The sequence below is a fragment of the Triticum urartu genome, chromosome 5 (genome assembly GCF_003073215.2).
Source record: "Triticum urartu cultivar G1812 chromosome 5, Tu2.1, whole genome shotgun sequence".
Classification (NCBI taxonomy): Eukaryota; Viridiplantae; Streptophyta; class Magnoliopsida; order Poales; family Poaceae; genus Triticum; species Triticum urartu.
In genome coordinates this window covers 532157005-532182592 of record NC_053026.1, presented here as the reverse complement: position 1 = coordinate 532182592, position 25588 = coordinate 532157005, and the positions used below count along the sequence as shown (strand labels likewise).

Genomic DNA, 25588 nt, shown 5'->3' with positions numbered 1-25588 from the left:
GCCCGGGCTCCCCTCAACATGTTTGACGGAATGACGGAACAAGAGTCGGTACGTTTTATTTGCTCATATCCGATCAAAGTTGCATACGACATGTTCAATGTTTTCCATAGACCACTAGTTCATTTCACACATGATGAATTCTTGCAAACCATGATCATGTAGGAGCCGTTCTTGTCGAACATGATCAATGACAATAAAGATCCGACCGAAATGGAGTATGAATTGGAGGGCACCACCGGATTTGAAATTGGGACAACATGCGATCCCGATCCGAGTAGGAAGAAGAAGAAGAAGAAGTAGAAGAGGCAAGAGGTCCGACAATCTCAAGATTTGAGGACATCTTGTTGGTCAAAGCTTGGTTGGCCACGGCAATGGATCCAATATGCGGCACCGAGCAAAAGGGGAACGCGTATTTGGAGAAGATTTGGAAGGAGTATCACGAACAAAAGGAGCATGTGGAGCCGCACCCTATCGTGAGCACTCCAATGTGGCATCTCTCCAACATCGATGGGGGATCATTCAACGACAAGTGGACAAGTCGGGTACTACTCACAAGTGACCAAACACCCTCAAAGTGGGATGGGAGTGGCAACTCACATAAGCTCATCTTGTCGTCATTTGCATATGCTTCTTGTGTTTGCATTCTCATGCTCATACATGTGTTGTTTGCTAGATAGTGGTGGTGGCCACTTTGTATCACGATGTGGAGAAGAAGCCGTTTGCCTTTTAGCCATTGTTGGATCATATTGAATGGCAAGTCGAAGTGGACAAAACTTGTGGCCGATCTCAAGTCTGCCAAGAAGAGGAATGATGGCTCAAGCTCCCATCAATCAACTGGGTTGGACGATGAAGAGGACGATGTCGTCATCACGAATGGAAGAGCCACCGTGCCAAAGGAGAACCGACAAGTCATGGAAAACAAGTGGGAGAAGGCATGAGCCCCACGACTACAAAAAAGTCGTCCACATGGACAGACATTTTTTTCGGTAATGGAGAACAAGAAAGAGGAGAGGTACAAGCTCATGTTGGATGTGCAAAAGGAGAGGATGGAGTGGGGCCGGAAGAGGGCGGAGAAGAAGCTGGAAATTGAGAGGGAGAAGATCGAGTTGGAGAAGCAAGAGGCGGCGATCAAATGGGAACTCGAGAAGGCCAATACATTTGGGGAGATTGAGCTTGAGAAGGAGAGGTTGCAACTCGCACGGGACGCGAAGGATGCGAAAATCATGTTGACGGACGAAACCCTCTTGGATGAACATGAAAAGAAGTGGCTTGCGGACAAGAAGAAGGAGATCAACGACCGTAGGGAGTACGAGGCGGCGAGGGCTGCAGCGGATCATGCGGCTAGGATGCAGGCGGAGCAAGACACATTTCGCCTGGGCTCGGAGCAGGTGCCATGGATGGCGCCCGGCAGTGATCCGAAGCCATCCCTCATGCCCGGACATTGATTTTATTTTGGCATGTCCAATTTGTTGAGCTATGATTTGCTTTGCTTTGTTTCGAACGGTTGAATTCAGACAATTTGTATGATATAATCGACGTGCATGGATCGCATGTATTGGAGGATCGGCATTTGAGATATTTGGATGTGTGGCCAAACATATGAGGTGCCGGTGGGCGATGTCCGTGGACACGCCTGAGGGCGTATGAAGGACCGGATTTATCAAGCCTGGCTGTAGATGCTCTTAGCGTGCACATCCCATGCATTTTCAACCTGAACCTATGGTCAGGGGCTGACCTAGGAATTTTATGGAGTGGGGCGTGGCACTTGAAAAATTCCAAAAATATATATATATATATATATATATATATATATTTCAGAATACAAGCAAATCCCTATTGAGATTTCAAAAAACGAGTGACTCATCAGCAGTAGTCAGCACTCCATTTAACCATTTTTAGTTGGACCGGAGCAGACGTTTATGTAGATTTGAATTGAATGCGCGGTCGGGTCCTACCTAGGCCGGCAAAGCAGGCTGTGCAAGCCGTGTGACCCAGTGGCGTCACTCCGTTCCACTGCTCGCTAGTTTTGGCGTCTTCCTTCCGTTCCACCTACTGTGCTGTGCCTCTTGCACGCGGGCCCCGCCCCCGCCTCCCCGAGGGAGGGAGCGTCGTCTCTCCGGACAGACGCGGTCGCAGCGGCGGGCACGTTCCGTTCCGCACGGAGCCGCCACGTCGTCGTCCGCGAAATTCGAAATCCCGGCCTGCCGCCCCTCCCCCCGCGTCCCTGACCAGTCCAGCGGGTCGTCACTCGTCACCGCAGCACCTGCCTCGGGGCGGCCGCCCTCCTCGCCGAAAAAGAGGGGCGCACGGGAAAGTAAAAGAGGGAAAAAGGTTAAAGAAAGAGGGCACGGCACGCACGCTGCCATTTTCACCGCTCGCTGGCTTGGCTTGGCCTGGCCTGGTTACCTACCGCAGTTCGAATTCAAATCCCCGCTGCTGCTGGTGGAAGCGGAAGGAGAAGGGGCCGGATCGGAGGCTTCTCTCCCCAGGCACAGGCAGGCAGCTCTCGCGGCGGAGACCCACGGGCGGAGCGCGCTGTAAGTGCCGCTCCCTTCCTGCCTCCATCCTCTCCTCGCCAGCGGCCTCTCGCCGCCCTCTGCTGCCGTGCCAGCCAAGCTAAGAGGAAGTTCGAATCCGGAGCGACTCGCGTGCGCCGTGCTCTAGCTGCTCCCTGCGGTTCTGCTCCGAGGCGAGGGAGGGAAAATGACACTGTTCGTGCGCGGCGTCATCTTGTCATCTTCGGGGTAGTCTAGTACTGGGGGGGCTCCGATTTGTGCCCCGATTCGCGGGCTGCCGCGCGTTCAGTTCAGATTCTGACGCGGCGTTGCTGAGATTCGTTCGACCCCTATGGTGGCCTTTTCTAGGGGTTTAGCCGTACGTTTGGGGGTGGGGTGGGCGGGTGCTCTGCTGCTGGTACGCCGCAGCAAGCTCAAGCTCCACATACATGTGCCGGCGATGGATGGTTGGATGATGCATTTGCGATTTCTGTCAGCTCAGTCCGTATCGATTTAGTCTAGTACTCTGTCCGGCTGGTTTCCATTCAGTTGCTCCCTGTTTCAGTTTCAGTTGATTTCTGAATCCCGGTGCACGATTTGTTGTCACTTGTTAAAATTTTGAATCTCACTGTGCTCGATTTCAAATTGCTTTGCAGGGATCAAGCCATGGGTGGCGTTGGAGCTACCACCCCCAGCCCTCAGCCTCAGGGGAAGATGAAGACATCCGCCCCCTTCTGCACCCGCCACTGAGACCGACCCCCGCCAGTTCGTCGCCCCGCCGCCGAAATGAAGTCCAGCACGGCCGCCCCGTCCAAGGGCAAGGCGGCGTTCGAGCTCAAGCACAGGCTGCTCCAGGCCCTCAACAAGATCGCCGACAGGGACACCTACCAGATCGGCCTCAGCGAGCTCCACGCCACCGTCGACGCCCTCGCCCCGGACATGGTCGGCCCCTTCCTCTCCTGCGTCATCGACACCGACGCGGACCAGAAGAGCGCGGTGCGCAAGGAGTGCGTCAAGGCCATCGGCGCGCTGGCGCGGTCGCACGGGGCCCTGCTGGCGCCGCACATGCCCAAGCTGGTCGCCAGCGTCGTCCGCCGCCTCAAGGACGCCGACTCCGTCGTCCGGGACGCGTGCGTCGACACCTGCGGCACCCTCTCGGCGTGCGCCAGGGAGTTCGGGGACGGCGGCGCCGCGCTGGTCGCGCTGGTGCGGCCGCTGTTCGAGTCGCTGGGCGAGCAGAACAGGTATGTCCAGGCCGGGGCCGCGCTCTGCCTGGCCAAGGTCATCGATGAGAGCAGCTACTTCCCTGGCCCTGTTCTGCCGCAGATGCTTGTCCGTGTTGTTAAGATCCTCAAGAACCCGCATTTCATGGCCAAGCCCGCCGTGATCGAGCTGCTCAGAAGCATTGTTCAGGTCCCTCTCCTGCTCTCCTATATCAATACTTGCATTGTAATTGAACCCCTTCATGCACTAGCACTCTAGCAGCACTACTGCATATATGTTCTCTCTATTTTGGCATGATTACCTTGCTTGTTTAGCTGAGATGAGGGCTTTGCTTTTATCATCTTTAGTTTCTTAGTATGTATTTAGCCATTCTGGTCCATCATTTTTATCAGAACATGGTCTAGGTAGTTGAACGATTTTGTAGTCATGGCATGCATCATTAATTGCCATAAATTAGTACTGGTGATTAGTAGTAGTATCATGGGAAGGAAGCATGCTGCATTGTAATAACAGGGTAGCTGTTGTTTAATGGCTGCTCAGCAGTTTGTAATAACAGAGCACCTGTGATATAATGGCTGCTCAGCAGCTTGTCACACAAAATACATCTAGCTTGCCTTTTAAAGTCGGGTGTCGCTGCTGCTTGTTCACTCCGAGTATGCTTCACACTGCTAGTATGCTTGGCATCTATTTCTGCTGGAAATTCAGACAATATATATTTTCTAGAAGCAGAGTGATTATCTATTTATCTTCATCTTCAATTTTATGTTGTAAGTTGTAACTTGAGATTGACCTTAGCATTCTGTTGATGTTCTAATTTTTGTAGGCTGAAGGTGCTTCTACAGAGCAGGCTTTATCATCAGCACTAACAAGTATTATGGATTCCCTGAAGAGTAGTGACTGGACTACAAGGAAAGCAGCTTCTCTAGCTCTTTCAAGTATTGCTGTCAGCTCTGGATATTTGGTTGCGTCTTTCAGAACTTCCTGCCTTCGATCCCTTGAACGCTGTAAATTTGACAAGGTAGGTACACACATCGTGAAATTGATGCAGTGACATTTTTTTTGCATATGCTATAGTAATGTTTGTGCTTCCTATGATAGGTAAAACCGGTGCGTGATGCTATTACCCATGCCATACAGTTGTGGAAAGCTATTCCAGGGTCTGAGACTCCTGAACCATCAGAAGCTGGATCATCCACAAAAGGTATATATTCCTTTAATAATAACTCACTGTTTGTCTAATGTGCAGGAAAGCAGATGCAATACTTTGTTTTGAAGCATTAACTCAACTAACATAATTAGATTTGTTTCTATTATGTGTACTGAAATCTTCTCTTCCCTGGCAGAAAACTTTTTTGGCGACCATAATGATGCCAGAAGTGTACATGATGGTGGATCAAGAGCGACTTCTTTTAGGAGAGTTGAGCCTACACCTTCAGCATCTGTTGTCAGTGGCAGTTCTATCACTTCGGTAAAGAAGAGATCCCCATTGTCTGTCAACAAGATACCTCAAAACAATGCCTCAAATCAGCAGCATTTGAAGTCAAGTGACTGGCATGTGGAAATATCAGTCCCTAAGCAGAATACAGTGCCAGATCTAGTGAAAAAGGGATATGGCAGCAACCGCATGTTGAAATATGCAAAAGGAAGTCCTTATGGAATTGTAGATGAAGACATCAAGTCTGACTATGACCCTATGGATGATAAACAAGAATGCTCCTCTTTATCAGAAGTAGCCAGCAGGAGCTATGAGACGAAGCATGTCACCTCTGCTCTGGAAGTCACTGAAGATGTCACTGAGCTTTGCCCTAGGGCCCGAGAGACCAAGAGCATAGACTCCACTGTTACAGATGTCACTTCACATGGCACACATACTTGTTGTCTGAGTGCGACAAAAGAACTAGCCCTTATTAGGAAGCAACTACAAGAGATGGAAAGGAAGCAAGCAAATCTTTTTGATCTTTTGCAGGTGAGTCATCTTGTTGAATTAACTCCTTTCTATACTTGCCCAATTTACACAATGTTTATCTATGTGATCTGATAGCATTATCTATGATTTATAGAAAAATAATGCATATTCTTCACATGGAAAAAATGCTGTGCTGTATACAAATACTTATGAACAAACCACGTATGTAAAGATGTACTGCAAAGAATTGCCTTCCCAAGCACCTTTTTTGTACTAACTACTGTGGAGCAAAAGCGCACTCACTTTTTTTCACCTGTTTCTTGTAGGAGTTCATGTCGAATTCTGTGGAGAACATGTCAGTGCTGAACTCAAAAGTACACAATTTGGAGTATGCTGTAGACAAAACTGTGTATACAATTACTCAGAGTGAAAGCCGCTATCAACTTCCTGGCTCCAAGGGTTTTAAGAACCAGAGTGTCTCTTCTTCACCCAGGCTTTCTAATTCAACACCTAGATCATCCGTTGATGCCAACTTTAGGCCACCAACAATTCCTCATTTGAAACAAGAGAAGAAGTGGGCTCACGATCTACCATCTAAGGGCATGAGCACTTGTGTAAAAGAGGGTCATGAATTTCTGAAGGCCCATGCTCGTAACAGAGTTATGAAGCCTGGGGCTGGGAGCTCAGAGGAAAGTTACATTCCAAGTTTAGTGAGGGGTCGAGCATCTGGGGTCAAGGGGACCTTCCCGGTTCCATTTACGAGTCCATGTGATCAGTCTGATCTGCAAAATGCATTGTGTGCTTCTAATCAGGCTGGCGAGTTTCGCGGTGCTGACGGCATGGAGCCTGCATATGCTGAAGCCCTTAGCTATGGTGATTCTGATGATCTGATTGACCTGATGGACAGAACTGGGCCTGTTCTTGACAAGCTGTCGCGTGAAACGGCAAATGAACTTTTAAGGGTTATTGCTGGCCAGTTCCTTGGCACAAAGTTATTTGACTTGGCCCTACCTTGGATTCAGCAGGTAAGCTAAGTACTAGTAGCAATCTGTTTATACCTGCAATCATCTCCATGTCTGAAGAACTACAGTTGTGCATTTGCTGATTTGTGTGTGTCCGCCCAGGTGGTGGATCTAAGCACGGTTTACAAGCCGAGCCAAGTCTTTGTGTCCGCGAGAGCACAGAGGGAGTTCCTTGCTGCACTGGAGGAAGCAGCAACCAGCGGATCCACAGAACCAGCCGTCAGAATCGCCATCGTGCAGCTTGCATTTAAACTGACCAAGGCTTGTGAGGCCGCCCCATGCAGGTAATCCACATCGTCCATGGACAGTGACTAGCAAGTGCTCCACCAGTTTCTGCCACCCAATTTTGGTTTCCTGTTTTACTGATGGATGCATCCATTCTGCTGTTGCAGGAAAATCTCAACCAGAGTATCCAGGGGAAGCGAATCCGTCGTCATGGCCACCGTGATGTGAAGTACTTCTTCCTTGTGATGTGACCCTAATGTGTGTCGAGGCATCAAACAATGTCCTTGCAGTGGTGTTCTAGTGAGATTGTTTTCTTTTCTTGTCGCGACGATGTATACTAGGTCTCGATTACCGTATGCAAGTCAGTAGTAGTGGTTTGCTAGCTAATCATATGTGTACTAGGTCTCAGAAGAGGTGGTGGTTGTTGTAGCCTTTTTCGTTTTCTTTTCTCGAACACTCGTCGTAGTGCGTGTCATTGTGTATTAGAAGAAGAATGCCGAGATGGCGCTTGCTGTGTTAGCCTTGTGTGGTGTTTGCTCTCTTGCGAGAGGTGATCAACGAGCTTGTGAGTTTATGTTGTGATCAAAATGTCAGTGCTGATGATCTTTGATGTTACTACCTACTTATGCTTGCCCAAAAGCTTTCTTTTCAGTGAAGTATCAGACTTGCTTACATGCGCTCTCTTTACATGGGTAAACACACGGGGAAAGAAGAACTCAGTGCAGTTACATGTTCACTACATTTTCAAACATGACACATTTCACTACAGTAGAAAAATGTAGCACCCACACTCACATACACTCACTTTTTACATTGTCTAGCTTAACCAGTGTTGCTTACCCTCATATGCTGTTCTAGTAAGTATATTCAGATGGACGGGCATCACCAATCCGAGATGTCGCTGCGCATTGACGCGCTGTAGAGGCCGCCGCCCCTCCTGCTGCTGGCGCTGCGCTGGACGCAGCCGGTGAGCTCCTGTGACACCTCTGACATGGGCGGCCGCAACCGTGGGTCAGACTGCAGGCATTTTGCAGCCACCAACAAAGAGCAGTTTTCAGATTTAATTTTACATGCGAGAATTGATCAGTTTTTCTGAGGATTTCAGTGAGAGCGCTGAACCTGGACGCAGCGGGTGATCACGTCGGCGAAGCGGGACAGCGCCTTGGGCGGGTACAGGCCGCGCAGGGCCGGGTCTGCCACCGATCCCAGGGCATCGCTGTCGTGGAGCTGCGGCGTCACAAACTTGACCAAGGACTGCTCATTTATCGGCTTTGAGCTGGGGATCAGACAACAGCTCACATATTACCATTTCAGTTCACAGGAATTTTGCAGGAAACAACTGCTTGCTTTACCTATCGTAGGACTTCCGGCCGGTTAATAGCTCGAGCATGACCACACCAAAACTGTACACGTCGCTCTTCATCGTGTAAGCCGATGGCCTTGTGCACTCCGGGGGACTGTACCCTGGCCCCAAGCTCTCGTTTGGATCCTGCAGAGAATTTCCATGTCAGAAGATTGCCCTCATTCTACGAGCAAGTGAAAATCGTTATCTCATGGCGCAAACAAGCAAACCTCGTAGAAGAATGCGAGGCCGCAGTCGGAGAGGTGAGGGTTGAGGTCGGCGTCGAGCAAGACATTGGATGACTTTATGTTCTTGTGGATGATCGGAGGCGAGCAGATCTCATGCAGGTACCTAAACAGAAACAAAACCTTTAGCATCCTAATTATCTTATGAACTCACTATGCTTCAGTGTTGCTTGTCAACTTACTCCAGAGCCTGAGCTGTACCGAGAGCGATCCGAACGCGGGTATCCCAGGTGAGAGGCTTGCTGTAATCGTCTGACAAATGCAGGAACTCATGGAGGGACCCGTTCATATGGTGCTCATACACCATGATGTAGTGCCCGGGCTCCGCGCAGTAGCCCACAATCTCACAGATGCTCGGTTGGCGCAGCCTGGAAATGCAGGTGACAAGCTCCACAAAGTCGCTTCTCTCTGAGAAGCTCAGCGGGTCAAACTTCTTGATAGCCAGCACCTGAAAAATCATCACGGTAAACAATAAGCTTCGATTACGGGACATGGTCATCATGTTCAGGCCTCTTGACTCTCCAAGCATTTTTCGTCAGGCCACTTGACAGAAATAAACTGCCAAAAACATTCAGTTCAACAGCATTTTGCTGCAACATGTTTTATATGCATATCTGACACCATTTTGTAGATGAAACTATAAGTTCTAGGCAACGTTGACTTCTCGAGATGATATTGTGGGATAGTTTATTTTTCTCTGAATTTGGAGGGAAATCATGAGGACCTACCTGTCCGTTGGCATATTTTGCCTTGTAAACCCGGCCGACCGTTCCCTGGCCTATTATCCTGCTACCGTGCCAGTTGCCAGTGGCCGCTTGTAGCTCTGACGATGAGTAGGTCAGCAGGCTGATCGGTTCCAAGATCCGCCTAGAATTGTTTAGCATGATCTGAAACTTATTGTCGTTCATCGTCTTGTAAGGCACAGAAGGCAGTGTTACACTGTCAATCGACGTCGATTTTTCCAGCGGCTTCATGCTGACTATTGAAGAATGGCCTGCAAAAGGGAAGACAAGAACCCTTATTATCCCAAGCCAAAATGTAGAAGTACCTGCAAACACTAGTGTTTGCATCAGTAAACGTGCTCTTGTCGAAAGGAACGTAAATTGTCGGTTCTGACCTGACTCGTCCATGTAGTAATGAGACGAGATGGGAGAGGATCGCTTCATCTGCAACACTGACAAGAGAATAACAGCTGCAAGGAGCACAGCTATGATCATTGCTCCGATAAAGAAACCGTTGATCCCGACGTCACTCTCTTCGCTCGATGAGGCTCCCGCCGAAGACCCCTTCTCCATCCCAGGAGGAGCCGACCCGGATGACCACTGGTTCCCACCAGTCCTTGAGAATGTAGTTAGCACTGTCAGAACTGATGAAATTGTAGTGCAAAAGGAGCAATGTTGGGTGCAGGTACCACTTACTTGAGGCTGTCGATTTTTTTCAGTTTACTTGGAATCCACCCGGTGAACTTGTTGTTCTGCAGATTCCTTGAGCACAAAGGGAGGAAAACCGTTCTAGCTTAGTTCTGAATCATCACACTCATGCAAATATATGGATTTGAATCAGTACCTTTTCAAGTAAAGTAAGCAAAATTAAGAATTATTTTTACATGCATTTATATTAACAACACTGCTTCTTTTGCATTTCCATGTTGAAGTAATTAACCAGAAGCATACACTTTTAACCATGGCGATAAAATTGGTTTGAGGTGGCAGTATTTACTCGGGGTATACTTACAGATCCTCCAGAGAAGAAAGTTTGGCCAGAACGTCGACATGGCCAGTGAACTGGTTGCTCTCCAAGTTCCTGGATATATATTTTGAAAAGATTGACAGTCATTTGTTGATCCAAAGGAGAAATAGCCAACGAAGTTCCTAAAAATCCAGTTGCCTTACAGTGTCTTGAGGCCTGTCAGGTGCTGGAAACTCTGGGGCAGGTTACCGGAGAGGCGGTTGTCAGAGAGATCCCTGATGACACAAATAGAATTGCTTACTGTAAGAAGAAAATTAATGAGCTCTGGTCAAATCAAGCATCACAGGCTAAATCTCTGTTACCGCGACATTACCAACAAACTAGTAGAGTTGTGGTAAATTTATCAAGGGGTTAATACTACAATGAACACTGAATTTGGTATGCATAACTTACATTGTCGAGAGCTTTGGAAGTTGCGTGAACATGTCCGTCAACTGCCCGCTTAAGTGATTGCTTCCGACGTTTCTGCGGTCCATTGAAAAGGCAGTTTGGTGACCGATCCATTCAGGAAAAACAATCATCATCGGAAAAAAAGACGGCAGCATGAAATAGGTTCTTACAGTGTCTCTAGATCAGACATCTGAGATACCGAATAGGGAATCCCGCCGGTAAACGCATTCCCTTGCAGGTTTCTGTATCACAACATATCATAAAACACACTGGTTTAACTACTGGGATTACCCGTGCCAACAGCAACTATGGAAGGAAAAAAGCCCAGGAAAATGAACTTACAGCTGAACCAGGTTGGGTGGGAGCGAGTAGGGGATCTCGCCGCTGAGCTTGTTGTCGCTCACATCGCTGTGCTACGCAAAAGAAGGGAAAGCTGAACTAAGTTGCGCAACCAACGGCGGCGGCGGTCGATGAACCGGAGAGAAGATTTGGGTTCACAGTTGGGCATGACTCACAATTTGGTTACTGATTTGAGGCTGGACAGCTGGAAGCCGAGGTTGCCGGTGAGGTCGAGCCCCGACAGGTCACTGCTCCATGCAGAGCGATCAAGCCACAAAACAAAGCTGTTAAACATTCTGTGTGAGGAAGAAGGGGATGGATGACAAAGGAAGCTTGAGATTTCACGATGGTCTTGAGCAGGAAATTTCCTGATCCCCTTTGTTTGGCGGTTATTACATTTTGGTGACGGAATTGTCGCTGCAGTCGACCCCTCTCCAGCCGTCGTCGTCGTCGCAGGGGTCGCCGCCGTCGGCCTTCCAGTTGTCCAGCTTGGACGGCTTGTGCATGCTGGTGAAGAGCACGTTCAGCGCCTCCACTGGTGAAACATGGCGGTAAAACGCACAAAATGTTCTTCAGCATTGTAATGTTCACAAGGCAGGAAACGGGAGAGAAATTCCCGGTCTCTCTCGCTCACCGTCGGCCCGGTCGGTCTTGGCCACCGCGACGGCGACCACCGCGGAGAGGAGGAGGAGGAGGAGGAGGGCGGCGAACGGCCGCCGTGGACGGGCCATGGCGGGTGGGCAGAGGACCGGGCCTGTCAGGGGGGAGCATGCAGGAGGAGGTCACCTCTCCTCCTCTCGCTCATGGGCATGTGGATGTGGGTTTCTAAAATTGGGAGGGAGGCGGGAGGAGGGTGGGGAAGATGGCGCCGGCCGGGCGGCGAGAGTGGCGGGAAGCCCCTCGTTTTGAAGGTCCCATCTCTCTCCCATGGGGCGTCTCACCTGACCTGTATGGTCCAATTGATACAAGAGCTAACCCAGATCAGTGTCAACAAGCTCCGTCGTAGTCTAGGTGGTTAGGATACTCGGCTCTCACCCGAGAGACCCGGGTTCAAGTCCCGGCGACGGAATTTTTAATATTTTTTCCTTCTCATTTTAGCTACTGTAGAAATGCAACATTTTTAGCCATGTTAGTAATCTTTCTTTCCTACATTTTAATCATGCTAACAAGTTTTTTTTTTTTGCAAAGCAGGGAAATACGTCAAATGGTAGGAGTCAGAGAGCATATTGTGTGCACAAATTAAACTAAGGAAAAAAAATTATAATGGAGGAATACAATGATTGATGGACCAAAATGCAGAAACTAATTTCTCTGCTAGATGAAGCAGGTGGGTTTGGATAAAATCAAATGCAGGCGCAGGCAAAACGGAAATTACATATCATCAGCATTGTATCTCCCCCTCGAAGAAGTCATAATATCATTGTACATAGTTATCATCTACTGAAAACCAGGGTAATTCAACAATAACATCCAGAAACCCGAAATCACCTTTACTCCTTCCCTTTCTATTCTCTATATATGTATATGCTCTTGCAGAGGGAAACAATGGCCTAAAAAAAGGAAAGAAACTGAACGGCTTCCGTCCCTGGCGCCAGCTCTGTAGTACCCTGTGTATCTGGAGAGTCAAATGCTCACAGCAGCACCTGCTGCAGCAGCAGCAATGTCATTGTCAGGTATCCCGCCCTATGCCGCGATGTGGTCGCTCAGCTTCCGCCCGCTCGTCTCCAGGGGGAAGTAGGACACGGCCACGGCCGACACGAGCATCACCGTGATGAACACCGCGATGGCCGCGGTCTGGTGGCACGCGTGCACCAGGCCGACGGCCACAAGCGGGCACAGGATCCCGCCGAAGCGGGCGATGGAGCTCGCGAACCCCACACCTGTCGCCCTCACGGCAGTTGGGTATATCTGCAAGAGGCGACGGTGTGAGACGTTTCACAAAAGAGATTTAGCAGAATACAGGGTGCTGCTATGGCATGGACAAACCTCAGGGGCGTAGATGTGCAGGACGATGAAGCTGGCGGAGATGCAGATGCGCGCTCCGAACAGGAAGACGGTTGTCAGGGATTCCGTCTGAGCAAACATGAGAGGAGCTATGCACAGGCAACTGACGTAAAGCATCAAGGACATCGAGAGCTTGCGTCCGAACTTGTCCACGATGGCGGCTGACAGAATAAGGCCAGGAACCTCTGCGTCGATCAACATGCCGTGAATGAGAAGTATACTCTAGGGAAGGATAGGTCAAAGGAAAAATGATTGGCCATAGGAGAAAGCATATATACCTCCAAAGCTAGTGATGAATACATTCCTGTAGAGATTAACATCAGTTGAGTGGGTTGTTTCAACTGTTACTGCTCCTTCTGAGCCACAGATCATATTTCCATGACTCAGCTCTGAGGTTAGCAGAACAAGACCGTAGTACAAGAAGGCGAGACCGAGGAATACAGTCCAAAGAAGAAGAGTCGATCTAATTAGATTTGGGGACAAAAGCCTTAAGATGGCATTCAGGCCCCCAATCCCAGGTTTGCTGGCGTGATCGACAGAGTTGGTTTTCCTAGCTGAAACCAACTGTGCAGATTCTGCAGAATCTGCCATCTCGTGGAGCTCCACTCGATTGCCAGCACTAAGCCGTCCAGAAGGGAGAGCTACACGGTTTACTCGTGCCATTGTTTCCATAACATGCACTGCATCAGCTATTCTGCCCTTCATGCATAGGTATCTTGGTGACTCGAGTGTCAATGGGTAGAAGAGTAGTAGGGCAAATGATGGCAATGATGAGAGCGCTAGCAGCCACCTCCAGCCAAAAGCTGGCATCACAGCCTGCAAATTAAGCGGATTAGTGCCTGCAAATTGCCGTGTCTGTTTTTTAAATAGTACAGTTACAAATTAGAGTGAATGTTCGTGTGGTTTGATCTATTGTGCCAACAAGAATTCACCAGATCACTCAGACAATGGTATTACTTTTGCAAAAATGCAGGAACTTACCCAAGCAAGCGAAGCTTCCAGTATTGTGCCAATGGTCCAAAATGCTGAGAAGATGACCATCCAAGTTCCTCGGTTAGGAGCAGGGACAAACTCTAGAAACCAAGAAGATAGAACTGGTCCACCACCCAGTCCAACACCAACAAAAAATCTTAGTACAATCAAAGATGAATAGTTTGGCGCGAAGGCACTGAGAAGACCTGCCCCACCGGTTACAAGGGCTGTGAAGTTGAACCCAACCCTGGAGAAGTACGAAGTAGCAACAATGAGGAAGAATATACTTACAGCATGCAAAATATGAACTACAGACAAAAATAGATATCCTAAAAATGTATTTATTTGCCTCTCCCAGAAGACATCCTAATTAGTTAAACTTAGCTAGTCTGGTATGCAGATTCAACGTAACCAGTCTGGTATGAAGATTCCCAACCTACATCCCATATGTAGCAACCTCTTGGCTCTCAACTTGAGAGTTATCCTATCGTGCCGGCAAGCTCTACCATAGACAGGGATTATATTAGCCTGCCTCTCCTGGAAGACATCCTAATTAGCCTGCCCCTCCTGGAAGACATCCTAATTAGTTACACTTAGCTAGTCTGGTATGCAGATTCAACGTAACTAGTCTGGTATGGAGATTCCCAACCTACATCCCATATATAGCAACCTCTTGGCTCTCAACTTGAGAGTTATCCTATCGTGCCGGCAAGCTCTACCATAGACAGGGATTATATCAGCCTGCCTTTCCTGGAAGACATCTTAATTAGTCAAACTCAACTAAACTAGACTAAAGTTATCAAGTGAAAGAATATATTTTTATGCCCATAGTATTAATTAAGAATCATTCCAAAACATTACTTGGCTCAATTGTGTATGCCTAGCTAAATTCCACAGCATAAATTCCGCTGTTAGGGTAGATGTATTTGAAAGACAAATTTCCAATAAATAAACAATGGAAAAGCAGGAAAGGACCTACCTTCTCCCGTAGTTGTCCGAAACTAAGCCCCAACAGTATGCTCCTACGAGCATCCCTAAAAATACAACACTTGTGATGAAACTCTCTTCCTGTGCAGAAAGGCCCCATTCAGCGTGAACCGACTGCCCAACAAACGACAGAAGCATCATTTCCATCGCCTCTGAGATCTTGGCCATCCCGGAATAGGCAAGCACGAACGCTTGGAACTTTCCGAACCCCATGGACACCAGCGCCTCATCGACAGTATAAGTTGACACACCGTCCTCCATCTGAAAAATAAACAAACAGACATGATACATGGATTAATCGGTTTCATGTTTGCTATCATACTGCATTGGCAGAGAAGTTTCTTTTTCCATTAAGGCGGCATCAGAAGTAAAATGGGATTCGTGCAGTCTGGGATCCTCCATCATCAGAAGTAAAAATAAGCTCAAGGACCATATTTCTCTGATTTGATAATCCAAAAGACAGCAAATTCCAGACAGTACCAACCAGCACTCTACTCTCTGGGATTCATGCTGTCAGAGTGTAGACAGCCCCCTTGCTCAACACAGAAATAGACCTAAAGTTGTACGTACTACTACCAAAGGAATACAATGGCTGACAAACTAACCCAACGATTTTCAGTTAGATTGCCAAACAGTCAACAGCTAACAGAAAGATAACCAGACCACCGGATCAGATTTATAAATCTAGGCAACCTAGGTCACACGTCCGGGCGACGGATCCTCGGCTGAACAAGTCACGCATTCAGGCCGGACTGCTCGCTGGGGCCGGCAGCGCGTCGCCGGACGGGAGCCGGCTCAAATCGAGCGTGTTACAAGGACGGAGCGCGGCGGCTGGGGCGGAGAGAGTGGGAGACGGGGAGGGGCGGAGGGAGCTCGTTGGGGAGAGTACCTCGTCGGGGTAGGTAGGAGGGGGGCCGGCGCCGGCGGCCTCCAAGTCGCCGGGAACGGACGCGACGACCGGGTCGGGTGTGGGCGGCTCGTTTTTTTTCCTTTTTTTTTCTGATGACGACGAAAATGGAAAGAAAACGTCCGTTTTACGCCTAAGTAGCGGTTACCATGAGTGTGCTTTACGCCTAAGGATATTGTACCCAAAAGGACTAAAAAATATCAATTTATTTCATTAGAGAAAACTCTATGCCTCTATTTAATTTGCTAAAAGTTCTGATCTAGTAATATTCATCAAGGAGTAACAAAAATTACATCCATCATAGTACACCGTCACCTAGCAACGACTAAAAGCATTGCAGCGAGCCGAAGGCGCATCGTCGTCATCACACTCCCTCACCGGTGTAGGGAAAATAATGTTGTAGTAGACAGTTGGGAAGTCCTTGTGCTAAGACCCCAAACGACTAGCGTACCAAAACAACAGCGGTCGCTGATGAAGAGAAGCTTAGATAGAAATGATCTAAATTGTAGACAAGCGAACGCACACGAACAAAGGCCAGATCCACTGAAGACAAACACCGATCGAATTTCATGAGTTCTGTGTGAGATACACCGCCACACACGCCTCCGACTACGCGAGACACGCCTACAAGACGGGGGCTAGGCGGGGAGAACCTTATTCCATTTTCAGGGAGTCGCCGCCGCCTCACCTTCCTAAACAGGACACAAACCCTAAACAGACTAAAAATACCTAAAAACTAAGCATGAGCTCTGCAGGCAAGGCTGAGATCCATCCATGTGTCGGTGTCAAAATCGTCAGACCTCAGGGTAGGAGGTAGCAGGAACAAGGGAGACGATGTTTACCCAGGTTCAGACCCTCTTGGTGGAGGTGTAATATCGTTCATAATTTCTTTATATAAGGAATAAGGAATTGCACTCACACTAGCACCCACATCACATAAGCCATGATAACAATGATCTCCAATTTTAACAGAAACAATAGGCATGCCAACCACAACTCTATGTTTATCTTTAGTATCAGGTTTAGCAATCCTAGCAGCTTCATCACAGAAATAAATAACATGCCCTTCAATATGATCGACCAAGAGATCTTTAACCATAGCAATACTAGATTCAACTTTAATTTGTTCAGGGGGTGTAGGTGTTCTAGTATAACTCTTACGAACCACAGTTGAAACTTTAGCATGATCCTTTATTCTAATAGAAAAAGGTGGGTTCTCAATATAAGCAGTAGGAACAATATGATCAACATTACAAGTAATAGTTTCTTCTTCAACTTTAATAGGTTCTACTACTTTAACTTCAATGGGAGGATGGTACTTAAACCACTTCTCCTTAGGGAGATCAACACGAGTAGCAAATGATTCACAGAAAGAAGCTACTATCTCAGAGTCAAGTCCATATTTAGTACTAAATTCACGAAAAACATCGGTATCTCATACGTCTCCAACGTATCTATAATTTTTAATTGTTTTCCATGCTATTATATTATCTGTTTTGGATGTTTTATATGCATTATTATGCAATTTTGTATGATTTTTTGGGACTAACCTATTAACCTAGCTAGAGCCCAGTGCCAGTTCCTGTTTTTTTGTTTTAGAGTTTCGCAGAAAAGGAATACCGATCGGAGTCCAAACAGAATAAGAACTTTCACGATAATTTTTCTTGGACCAGAAGACATCCAGAGGACTTGGAGTACACGTCAGGGAAGCCACGAGGCACCCACAAGGACGGAGGGCGCGCCCCCACCCTTGTGGGACCCTCATGACTCCACCGACCTATTTCTTCCGCATATATATTCTCAAATGTTTCAAAACCTACCAGGAGAGCCACGAAAACACTTTCCACCGACGCAACCTTCTGTAACAGTGAGATCCCATCTAGGGCCTTTTCCAACGTCCTGCCGGAGGGGGATTCGATCACGGAGGGCTTCTACATCAACACCATTGCCTCTCCGATGAAGCGTGAGTAGTTTACCTCAGACCTGCGGGTCCATAGCTAGTAGCTAGATGGCTTCTTCTCTCTCTTTGATTCTCAATACCATGTTCTTCTCGATGTTCTTGGAGATCTATTCGATGTAATACCTTTTTGCGGTGTGTTTGCCAAGATCCGATAGAATTGTGGATTTATGACCAGCTTATATATGAATATTATTTGATTCTCCTTTGAATTCTTATATGCATGATTTGATATCTTTGCAAGTCTCTTCGAACTATCGATTTGGTTTGGCCAACTAGATTGGTTTTTCTTGCAATGGGAGAAGTGCTTAGCTTTGGGTTCAATCTTGCGGTGCTCGATCCTAGTGATAGAAGGGGAACCGACACGTATTGTATTGTTGCCATCGAAGATAGCAAGATGGGGTTTTCATCATATTGCTTGAGTTTATCCCGCTACATCATGTCATCTTACTTAAAACGTTACTCTGTTCTTATGAACTTCATACTCTAGATGCAAGTAGGAGTCGGTCGATGTGTGGAGTAATAGTAGTAGATGCAGGCAGGAGTCGGTCTACTTGACATGGAAGTGATGCCTATATTCATGATCATTGCCTTAGATATCGTCATAACTTTGCGCTTTTCTATCAATTGCTCAGCAGTAATTTGTTCACCCACCATAATATTTTCTATCTTGAGAGAAGCCTCTAGTGAAACCTATGGCCCCCGGGTCTATTTTCCATCATATAAGTTTTCAATCTACAATTTTAGTTTCCTATTTCTTTTGCAATTTTTTACTTCCCGGTCTATAAACCAAAAATATTACTATACCGTTTATCCATGTCTATCAGATCTCACTTTGCAAATAACCGTGAAGGGATTGTCAACCCCTTTATCGCGTTGGGTGCAAGCTGGTGTTTGTTTGTGCAGTTATTCGGTGACTTTGTTCGTTGTCTCCTACTGGATTGATACCTTGGTTCTCAAAACTGAGGGAAATACTTACTCTACTTTGCTGCATCACCCTTTCCTCTTCAAGAGAAAAACCAATGCAAGCTCAAGAAGTAGCAGTATCCATAAAAGATTTAACACAATCAAACCTAAGATTTATACCTGATTCCTACCTTCATCGAGTTCCCAATCTTCAAGGTTGCATTTAATTCTTTCCAATAAATCCCATTTGAATTCAATATCCTTCTTCATAAAAGAACCAGTACAAGAAGTATCGAGCATGGATCGATCATTATGAGAAAGCCGAGCATAAAAGTTCCGAATAATAATTTCTCTTGAGAGCTAATGATTGGGGCATGAATATAACATTGAATTAAGCCTCCCCCAAGCTTGAGCGATACTTTCACCTCCACGAGGCCAAAAATTATATATATAATTCCGATCACGATGAACCAGATGCATAGGATAAAACTTCTGATGAAATTCCAATTTCAACCGGTTGTAGTTCCATGATCCAATATCATCACATAGTCTATACCATGTCAATACCTTTCCCTTCAAAGATAAAGGGAAGACCTTCTTCTTGACAACATCCTCGGGCATACCTGCAAGCTTAAATAATCCACAAACTTCATCCACATAGATTAGGTGCATATGGGGATGTAATGTTCCATCTCCTGCATAAGGATTAGCTAGCAGTTTCTCTATCATACCCGAAGGAATTTCATAATAAATATTCTTAGTAGGTGCAGTAGGTTGAGGAGAAACTCTTTGCTCTTCCGGTCGAGGTGAAGATACCCCGAACAAGCCCCTCAAAGGATTGTTTTCCATAGTAACAAGTGACAGTAAATTTCAGCACACTATATATATGTTTCCTTACCAAAGGTGCTTCACTCCCCGGCAACGGCGCCAGAAAAGAGTCTTGATGACCCACAAGTATAGGGGATCTATCGTAGTCCTTTCGATAACTAAGAGTGTCGAACCAAACGAGGAGCAGAAGGAAATGACAAGCGGTTTTCAGTAAGGTATTCTCTGCAAGCACTGAAATTATCGGTAACAGATACTCGCGTGATAAGATAATTCGTAATGGGTAACAAGTAACAAAAGTAAACAAGGTGCATCAAGGTGGCCCAATCCTTTTTGTAGCAAAGGACAAGCCTGGACAAACTCTTATATAAAGCAAAGTGCTCCCGAGGACACATGAGAATTGTTGTTAAGTTAGTTTTCATGATGCTCATATGATCCGCGTTCGTTACTTTGATAATTTGATATGTGGGTGGACCGGTGCTTGGGTGCTGCCCTTCCTTGGACAAGCCTCCCACTGATGATTAACCCCTCTCGCAAGCATCCGCAATTACAAAAGAAGAATTAAGGTACACCTAACCATAGCATGAAACATATTGATCCAAATCAGCCCCTTACGAAGCAACGCATAAACTAGGGTTTATGCTTCTGTCACTCTAGCAACCCATCATCTACTTATTACTTCTCAATGCCTCCCCCTAGGCCCAAATAATGGTGAAGTGTCATGTAGTCGACGTTCACATAACACCACTAGAAGAGAGACAACATACATCTCATCAAAATATCGAACGAATACCAAATTCACATGATTACTTATAACAAGACTTCTCCCATGACCTCAGGAACAAACGTAACTACTCACAAAGCATATTCATGATCAAGATCAAAGGATTATTAATTATCATTAAGGATCTAAAAATATAATCTTCCACCGGATACACCAACTAGCATTAATGATACGTCTCCAACATATCTATAATTTTTGATTGTTCCATGCTGTTATATTATCATTCTTGGATGTTTTATAGTCATTTTATATCATTTTTTGGTACTAACCTATTGACATAGTGCCAAGTGCCAGTTGCTGTTTTCTGCATGTTTTTTACATCACAAGAAATCAATATCAAACGTAGTCCAAACGCAGCGAACCTTTTTGTGGATTTTTTGGACCAGAAGACATCCAGTGGGCCAAAGAAGTACCGAAGAGGGAGCCCAAGGTGAGCACAAGACACCAAGGCACGCCTGGAGGCCCAGGCGCGCCCTGGTGGGTTGTGCCCACCTCGGTGGCCTCTCGAACCGCCTCTTTGCTCTATAAATACCCCAATATTCCAGAAACCCTAGGGGAGTCGACAAAAATCAATTCCAGCCCCCGCAAGTTCCAGAACCACCAGATCCAATCTAGACTCCATCACGGAGGGGTTCATCATGTCCATTGGTGCCTCTCCGATGATGCGTGAGTAGTTCTTTGTAGACCTACAGGTCCGTAGTTAGTAGCTAGATGGCTTCCTCTCTCTCTTTTGATTCTCAATACAATGGTCTGTTGGAGATGCATATGATGTAATTCTTTTTTGTGGTGTGTTTGTTGGGGTCCGATGAACTTTGACTTTATGATCAGATCTATCTTTTTATCCATGAAAGTTATTTGAGTCTTCTTTGATCTCTTTTATGCATGATTGCTTATAGCCTCATATTTCTTCTCCGATATTTGGGTTTTGTTTGGCCAACTTGATCTATTTATCTTGCAATGGGAAGATGTGCTTTGTGATGGGTTCGATCTTACGGTGCTAGATCCCAGTGACAGAAGGGGAACCGACACGTATGTATCATTGGCATTAAGGATAACAAGATGGGGTCTATTTCTACATAAATAGATCTTGTCTACATCATGCCATCGTTCTTATTGCATTACTCCGTTTCTCCATGAACTTAATACACTAGATGCATGCTGGATAGCGGCCGATGTGTGGAGTAATACAGGCAGGAGTCGGTCTACTAATCTTGGACGTGATGCCTATAAAATGATCATTGCCTGGATATCGTCATTATTATTTGAAGTTCTATCAATTTCCCAACAGTAATTCCTTTACCCACCATTTGGTATTTTCCTCGAGAGAGGCCACTAGTGAAACCTACGGCCCCCGGGTCTCTTCTTTATCATATTTGCCTTTGCAATATATTTTTATTTGCTTTTATTTTCAGATCTATTAAATCAAAAATACCTTGCTGCACTTTATTTTATTCGAGATCTATTTATTCCATCTATCATATTTTTATCACGTCTGTTTGCCAATTTCTGGCGCCGTTACCCAAAAGGTATTGACAACCCCTTTAATACGTCGGGTTGCGAGTATTTGTTATTTGTGTGCAGGTGCTGTTCAGGTAGTGTTGCGTTGTTCTCCTACTGGTTCGATAAACTTTGTCTCATCACTAAGGGAAATACCTACCATTTCTGTTGAGGGAGTCCTGGATTATGGGGTCCTCGGGTGTCCGGGCTACGTGATGTGGGCCAGACAGATGGACCGTGAAGATACAAGATAGAAGGCCTTCCCTCGTGTCCGGATGGGACTCTCCTTGGCGTGGAAGGCAAGCTTAGCATGCGGATATGAATATTCCTCTCTCTGTAAACCGACTCTGTACAACCCTAGCCCCCTCCGGTGTCTATATAAACTGGAGGGTTTAGTCCATAGACACACAATCATAATCATACAGGCTAGACAATTAGGGTTTAGCCATTACGATCTCGTGGTAGATCAACTCTTGTAACCCCTATACTCATCAAAATCAATCAAGCAGGACGTAGGGTATTGCCTCCATCAAGAGGGCCCGAACCTGGGTAAAACATCGTGTCCCTTGTCTCCTGTTACCATCGATCCTTAGATGCATAGGTCGGGACCCCCTACCCGAGATCTGCCGGTTTTGACACCGACATTGGTGCTTTCATTGAGAGTTCTACTGTGCCGTCATCGAAAGGCTCGATGGCTCCATCAATCATCTACAACAATGCTGCCGCAAGGGAGATTTTTCTCCCCGGCCAGATCTTTGTATTCGGCGGCTTCGCACTGCATGCCAACTCAGTTGGCCACCTGGAGCAGACCGACAGCTAGGCCCCTGGTCACCAGATCCGTTTTGGAAATCTGGACTATGTCGCTGATATCCTAGGAGACTTGATCTTCCAAGGGTTCGCGGCCTCAGCCACCGCTCCGGCCTTAGATCCAGAGCATGTCATCAGGTCCGAAGACGGGAGTCTAGAGCCCACCGGACTTTCTGCAGCCTTAGAGCTCAACACCGAGAGAATAGCGACCCCAGCAATCATTGCAAGGCCGGACTCTTCTCCGGATACTACTTCTGAACCCTGGAGGCCCATGTCATGCGAGCTCGGCCTAGAAACTTCCGACCATGTCCAAACCCTGCTCTTAAACGAGGCTTTGGACCTAATGCGATCCCTCGTCATCATAGAGGAACCGCTTCTGAATCACGCCCATCCCGTACTAGGGGCTGGAAATAGGGAATTTTACTTCCCACCCACCACCCACTTCATAGCCACTGTCGAGGACCTAACCGACATGCTTGATTACGCCTCCGAAGACATCGACGATATGGACGACGATGCCGGAGAGGAGCAAGCCCAAAACCCACTGGTCACCGGACGTTGGACGACCACCTCCTCGTATGACGTATATATGGTGGATACACATAAAAACAGCGACGTCGATGATGAGAAAACCCAATCGAGGACGAACCTCCTAAGATACCGCCGAAACATCGACGTCAGCGGCGCCACCCTAAAGCGTGTCGCGGTAAGAATAGCAATACCGGCACCAAAGACAATAATACTCTGGAGAACGCCGAAGACCAAGAAAACCCCATCGAACAGGATGATCGGGAGGACGGGCAAGTTGACCCTGACGAACAAACAGGGAACAACGAGTCGGAGGACAGCAACTATCTGCCTCTCTCCGAGGACGACGTAAGCCTCAGCGATGAAGATTTTAGCGTGCCAGAGGAACCCCTCGAACAAGATCACTTCAAGCACCAGCTAATTACCACAACTAGAAGCCTAAAAAAGAAACAACAGAAGCTTCAAGCCGACCAAGATCTGCTCAACGACAGATGGACTAACGTCCTGGCAGCCGAAGAATACGACCTTGAACGCCCAGCAAAGAGTTACCTAAAGCGTAAGCTGCTACCCTAATTCGACAATGAGGCGTTGGAGCCCATACCACCCGTGCGCAATGTGGCTGACGGACCCGATAGACCACCACGTGGCCGGGACAAAGCGACAACTCAAGCCGAACACCAGCCCGCACCACCTCGTCGTAAAAGCAGAGAAACAACAACTCGGAGATACACATACGACCTACGACAGGACGTGAAAAATAGGGCAGGTCAGACCAGGTCAATCTACGGATCGCGGGGGCGTGCTCCAGCGCGAGAGGCGGGCTATCAAGCCTGGTGCGATAAACACAACTAACCCTGGGATGAAAACCGCATACGGACTCCATCCGAACTGCGTCGTGACATGGCCCGATACAGAGGCGCCGCACACCCCCTATGCTTCACCGACGAGGTAATGGAGCATGAGTTCCCTGAAGGGTTTAAACCCGTGAACATCGAATCATACGAAGATTTTCTTCTCCACATTCACATGGCCCGTGGTGATGATCTACACGCCATCAAATATCTTCCCCTAAAACTTAAGGGGCCATCTAGGCACTGGTTAAACAGCCTCCCAGAAAACTCTATTGGAAGCTGGGAAGACATGGAAGATGCCTTTAGAGACAACTTCCAAGGCACTTATGTCCAGCCTCCGGATGCCGATGACCTCAGTCACATAGTCCAACAGCCTGGAGAGTCGACCAGGAAATTCTGTGTAGCGACCAGACCTCAAATAGTCTGATCTTTGTGCTCCGGTGTCATCCCTGGATCAGTAATGCTGACACCACACAGTACTCGGAGGATTTATAGCAGAGTAGCAATCACACACTTATTACATTGAGTGTCTCAAAAGAGAACTTATTACAATAAATATGGCTTAAGGCCATCTAATAACGATAACAGCGGAAGGCTTGGAAGATAAGTGAGTTCATCAACTCCAACGGCATCACTGAGTATAGGACCACGACCTAAAACTCCTTAATCGTCGTCTGAAAAGTCTGCAACATTAACGTTGCAGCCCGAAATGGGTCAGCACATGGAATATGCTTGCAAGGTAACACATAGAGAGTAATGGAATGAAACAGCTATACTATATGCATATTTGGCTGGTGGAAAGCTCTATGGTTACAGTTTTGTGTAAAGCCAATTTTTCCCTACTTCAAAGGAATAAAATTTAATTACTATCATGGTGGTTGTTAAACATTGAGAATGGTTGACAGCATTCTCAATCCCAATTAAGCATCATCATTAAACAAAACCCAACAAAATTAATTTAGGGTAACATGTTGAGATTCACATGATAATCCAAGTACTAGATACTCAAGATGTCCATAACCGGGGACATGGCTAACCATGATTAGTTTATTACACTCTGCAGAGGTTTGCACACTTTTCCCCACAAGACTCGATCGCCTCCGTTTGGTTTCTCGCACTACATGGTGTTTGAGAAGACGGATGATCGAGACATAGTCTTTCAGAAGCGCTAGCACCTTACGATCGGGTAGACCGTACCACCTACATTCCCCACATCTGCTAGTCTACCACTGTAAGAGTTCGCACAACTTAGTCAAGTATGCTAGAGCCCATAATAGCTTGTGGCTGCACACGGAAGTTTCTAGTATGAATAGTCTCATGATCCCTTTGAGCCTGGGTAGCGGTCCAAAAGAAAACAGGCAAGTCCTGGAATACCCAGGTGCCTCAATCCACCCAGATGTGTGTTTAAGTTGCCACCTTAGATAAACCATTAATTAACAACCTCACATCTGTCATGGATATCACTCACCCAATCCACGTCTTCTAGCATAGCATGGCATAATAAGCAAACGTAGAAGTAACTCCCAAAGGTTTGATAATAAACAGGTAATAGGTACTACCTCATCTACTTCCCATCCCACAATCTAATTAGATCCTAATCATGCAATGTGTGAGGATTGATCTAAT

At 46.9% G+C, this 25588-nt stretch overlaps 3 protein-coding genes and 1 non-coding gene across 4 annotated transcripts; 2 read left to right on the top strand and 2 right to left on the bottom strand.

The window, feature by feature from the left end:
- Nucleotides 1-2475: 2475 nt before the first annotated feature.
- On the top strand, nt 2476-7391 carry LOC125510419 (TORTIFOLIA1-like protein 2; the record flags this gene model as incomplete). Its single annotated transcript, XM_048675589.1, is given in 8 exon segments — nt 2476-2537; nt 3152-3908; nt 4543-4737; nt 4818-4920; nt 5063-5685; nt 5952-6650; nt 6750-6931; nt 7040-7391. Coding segments are annotated over 7 exon segments (2490 nt in total). The 3' UTR covers nt 7101-7391.
- A 145-nt stretch (nt 7392-7536) lies between these two features.
- On the bottom strand, nt 7537-11668 carry LOC125510420 (protein STRUBBELIG-RECEPTOR FAMILY 5-like). Its single transcript, XM_048675590.1, has 16 exons — nt 11572-11668; nt 11334-11472; nt 11114-11185; nt 10941-11006; nt 10769-10840; nt 10602-10673; nt 10352-10423; nt 10194-10262; nt 9878-9943; nt 9577-9797; nt 9188-9438; nt 8642-8907; nt 8445-8565; nt 8225-8361; nt 7992-8148; nt 7537-7889 (listed from the first exon to the last, which is right to left on the bottom strand). The coding sequence occupies exons 1-16, from the start codon at nt 11666-11668 to the stop codon at nt 7755-7757; spliced, it is 2013 nt and encodes a 670-aa protein (XP_048531547.1). The 3' UTR covers nt 7537-7754.
- A 265-nt stretch (nt 11669-11933) lies between these two features.
- On the top strand, nt 11934-12006 carry TRNAE-CUC. The gene has a single exon. It is a non-coding gene; the product is annotated as a tRNA-Glu (tRNA).
- A 289-nt stretch (nt 12007-12295) lies between these two features.
- On the bottom strand, nt 12296-15929 carry LOC125510418 (organic cation/carnitine transporter 7-like). The gene is made up of 6 exons (XM_048675588.1): nt 15790-15929; nt 14893-15161; nt 13923-14160; nt 13220-13757; nt 12924-13126; nt 12296-12845 (listed from the first exon to the last, which is right to left on the bottom strand). The coding sequence occupies exons 2-6, from the start codon at nt 15159-15161 to the stop codon at nt 12621-12623; spliced, it is 1473 nt and encodes a 490-aa protein (XP_048531545.1). The 5' UTR covers nt 15790-15929; the 3' UTR covers nt 12296-12620.
- Nucleotides 15930-25588: the final 9659 nt, after the last annotated feature.